The sequence below is a fragment of the Charadrius vociferus genome, unplaced genomic scaffold (genome assembly GCF_000708025.1).
Source record: "Charadrius vociferus isolate BGI_N301 unplaced genomic scaffold, ASM70802v2 scaffold342, whole genome shotgun sequence".
NCBI lineage: Eukaryota > Metazoa > Chordata > Aves > Charadriiformes > Charadriidae > Charadrius > Charadrius vociferus.
Genome location: NW_009647231.1, coordinates 653,268 through 657,255, shown reverse-complemented (window position 1 = coordinate 657,255; position 3,988 = coordinate 653,268). Strand labels below are relative to the sequence as shown.

Sequence of the window (3,988 nt, the reverse complement as noted above, 5' to 3'; positions counted from 1 at the left end):
TTACAGGATAAGATTTGCCTCTGAAAATTTAACAGGATCAGAATTGTTACCTGAATTTTTTTTATTCTTATCTACCCAGTAGCTTAACTGAAAATTTGTTGATGCGTTACGGTCTAGACAAGTGGCCTGTGCAGTGGGTGTGGAACTGGCTGGCAGGCAGCACACAGAGGGTGGTGGTAAATATCTCCTTTTCAAACTGTCGACTTGTTACAAGTGGGGTCCCCCAGGGATCAATACTGGGCACAACACTGTTTAATATCTTCATAAGTTATCTGGATGATGGGATCAAGTGTACCCTGATTAAGTCTGCTGATGGCACCAAACTGAGTGGCGAAGTGGACACTTCAGAAGGGAGAGCAACCCTACAGGAAGACTTGGATAAGCTGGACGAGCGGTCTAACAAGAACCTTATGAAGTTCAACAAGGAAAAGTGTAGGGACTTGTACCTGGGAAAATATAATCCAGGAGTGCAGCACAGATTGGGATCTACATGGCTGGGGAGCAGCTCTGTGGAAAGGGACCTGGGGGTCCTGGTGGACAACAAACTCAATATGAGTGAAGAGTGTGCTGCTGCGTCAAGGAGAGACAACAGGACGCTGGGTTGCATCAATAAGGGCACCACCAGCAGAGCTAGAGAAGCCATTATCCCACTCCACTCAGCACTTGTCAGGCCACACCTGGAATACTGTGTTCAGTTTTGGTCCCCAATATACAAGAAAGATGTGGACAGGCTGGAGAGGGTCCAGAGAAGGGCCACCAAGATAATCAAAGGACTGGGAAGGCTGCCATATGAGGAAAGGCTGAAAGGATTAGGGTTTATTCAGCCTTGAGAAAAGCAGGCTTAGGGGAGACCTTATCACCATGTTCTGGTATTTAAAGGGTGGCTACAAAGAAGATGGAGATTCCCTTTTTACAAGGAGTCACATGGAAAAGATGAGGGGTAACAGGTACAAGTTACTTCAGCAAATATTCCCATTGGACACAAGAGAAAAATTTTTCACAATGAGAAAAATAAGCCACTGGAATAATCTCCCCATGGAAGTGGTGGATTCCTCATTGTTGGACACTTTTAATATTCAGCTGGACAGGGTGTTGGGCCATCTTGTCTAGACTGTGCTTTTGCCAAGAAAGGTTGCATCACTGAGTTCCCTTCCAACCTGGTATTCTATGATTCTGTGTTGGATCTATTGACTCCCCACTCTTCAGTAATTTGAATGAAAAGTATTCATTCAGTTATTAGGATTCATAAGTAAACCAGACTTACCTTGTTTGGAGAGAGCAGATAAACTCCATTGTAATTTTGTTTCCATACTAATATTGTCTAGAACAAAAAGATACGGATACGGGCATAAGTCATAAATCATGTCTTAGTTTAGTTTTTAACTTTAAAGTATTGGCTGTTTTGCTGGCATAGAGCCAGTAGTAAAAATAAACAAGAATAAAACAAATTAGTTTGACCAAATAGGACATGTCAGTGGGTTAACAAACTCTAAAACCACTGTTACATGTATTCATGAGTTTTGGGGTGAAAGCACAGTTTATCAATGGCTGCTGATAACATTCTTTACATATTTATAGATCCTGTGAGCTCAAGAAGAGTTTTTAGAGCTGCTCAGCACAGTACAAAGTCAGATTTTTTGTGAATAAATATAGATCAGAGGCCTTAATGAGTTCATTAGTGCACCCAGTTTTCAAGCTTAACTAACTGCTTGTCATGATCTAAAGTCAAGGCAGGCAGACAATTCTTGCTATTAGAAAGGTACTGTTACTGGCCTTATATTGTTTCTAATTATAGTATAATACTAAAAAGGGACTGATTTGGATCAGGTTGTACCAAATTAGCACATTGAAGAACAACAGTATTTACACTCAGGCTATCATTTTGCTATCAAATTATTCATTCACTTTTAAATAAGCTTCTTATTTAGTTATCTTGTTTCCAACATTAAACTGCAAATGATTAAGAAAACCGTTTTCACAGACTTGTGCACACTACTGTTACATATGAGAGCATTCAGACTGCTGGAATATCACTAACCTGTGTCAGTGTCCTGATTTTTCTCCTCCTCCTCCTCCTCATCATTTTCACTACCTGCTGAAGCTTGGCTCTCTTGAGAGTGTTGTAAACAAGGGTTGTTAAATATTCCCTTCCATATTTTAACGCATCGCATCTGAAGTGGCTCTGGGCACTTGCACCCTCCCAGCACTGTTTTCCTCAGTTCTTTCCACGCTGACAAACACTCCTGGTTGACCACCGGGATCCTGCATTTTGCCGCGTCTGCCTGGCACGCTCGCTGGAAGCGCCTGTACACTAAAAAGCAGTAAGGGTCCTCTCGACAGCGTTGTTTTGCAATACTGCAGTTGTTGTCTAATTCTTCTGGGTGTCTTTGGCCTTTGGGGTTTCTGTGTTGACTAAAACTCAGTTCAGTATCAGATCTTGAGGAAGTTTCCAAATATTCTTTGCAAATAAGTGCAAACAGAGATATAAATCAATGGAAGATGGAGCATCATCACTGGTCAGCTCAAAACAAATTCAGGAAACGGGTAATTGCCTTAATGCAATAAAATGAATGAAACAGCCCTAGTTTGATTCTGAGCTGTATGTAAATACATAATAATTTCAGAGTCTTGAGGATTAATGAGTCTTCCTCATGCTTGCTGTGTCCTGGTAGCTGTATAATGCAGTCTACTTTAACAATTCAGCTGCTAACAGTAATATGAGGAAACCCTCACTAAAATTACTGCATAAAGGGATCAATCTCGCATAATTTTAACCACTTACAAACTGGGCATATCATGGATCATCATCTTAATTCAATGCATAATTTGTAAAGAGAGAATGGCAATTTCAGAAGATGGTTCATTCATTACCTAAAATAGTAATTTGACAGGGAGAATTACTCCTGAAAGTATTTACCAATACCATAAGCTATCATCTGTAGGTAAAACTGATACTAATGTAACCCCATCCAAACTTACTGGTGATAAACATACTGGTGAGAAACGTAATCTCAATCAGCAAAAATATAAAACTACTACATTTTGCTAGAAGCAAAAGCAACTGTTCCAATGACATCAACATCAGGTTTTAGATACCCACTCTTCTTGTTTGGGACAAGGAGTAACAGATCAGGATGTTATTATTTCCTTTGCAATAAAGCAATATATTCTACTACTATATGATGAATGCTGATTGATGCCATCAGGGAGTGATGGATTAATGCCAGGAATCAACCTTGGGGTTCACTTTCCAGACTCACATTCACTACCTGATTTACCTCTCCTACGTCAGCTTCGCTAATCATTACTCCAGCAGACATTGGATCAGAAATTGCAAGCATTCCATGCACCAAGTGATTCTCAATTATTGAGAACTACTAGCTCAAGACCAGCTTTCTGAAGGGAAAAGAGTTCTTAGAATAATAAAAAATAAATTTAAAGGAGCTGGGCCCATTGATTACAATGGAATTTTTAAAAGGATGTATTTTATGTATTATGTACAGCTTTATGAAGGTAGTGTGTTTCCCACATCCAGTAACCTCTCCTAGATGCAGTGAAGATGCTCCTGTAACACAGTGTGACACAACTGCACAGCTGCGCGTCTCCATTCGTTCACACTCCCATTCACAAGGTGGCTGGATGTGGCTCTCTGTACGTAACATGTGCTGCCAGTGGTGCTCAAGCCTCCTCGGGCAACAAGCGGCCCTCAGCACACATGCTATTTTCACTCTTGCTTTCCACTGGATTGAGCAAGACCGTTAGAAACCATTTGAATTTCTCACATGCATTTTGCTGGTTTTGTTTATTTTAAAGCAGATATGGCATTGCTCTCCTATGCACGTTGGAGTGCAAATATCATAAAAAAGACAAAACTAATTTTGGGGGGAATTATCTGATTTGAGAAATATGTGAAGAAACTTGAAGCTAGTAAAAATGAGGGTTAAAAAATTATATTTTTCTTTTTGCTTTTCATAATTAAAAGTTTATG

At 40.0% G+C, this 3,988-nt stretch overlaps 1 protein-coding gene across 1 annotated transcript in view; it reads right to left on the bottom strand.

Annotated features, from left to right (window-relative positions):
- Nucleotides 1-3,988, bottom strand: part of GFRAL (GDNF family receptor alpha like) — a 27,134-nt gene that overhangs the window by 14,748 nt on the left and 8,398 nt on the right. The window contains exons 3-4 of the mRNA XM_009879839.1: nucleotides 2,039-2,458; nucleotides 1,265-1,321 (exon numbers count right to left, since the gene is read on the bottom strand). Of these exons, the coding sequence (XP_009878141.1) occupies nucleotides 1,265-1,321; nucleotides 2,039-2,458 (477 nt within the window). The remainder of the gene's footprint in view (nucleotides 1-1,264; nucleotides 1,322-2,038; nucleotides 2,459-3,988) is intronic.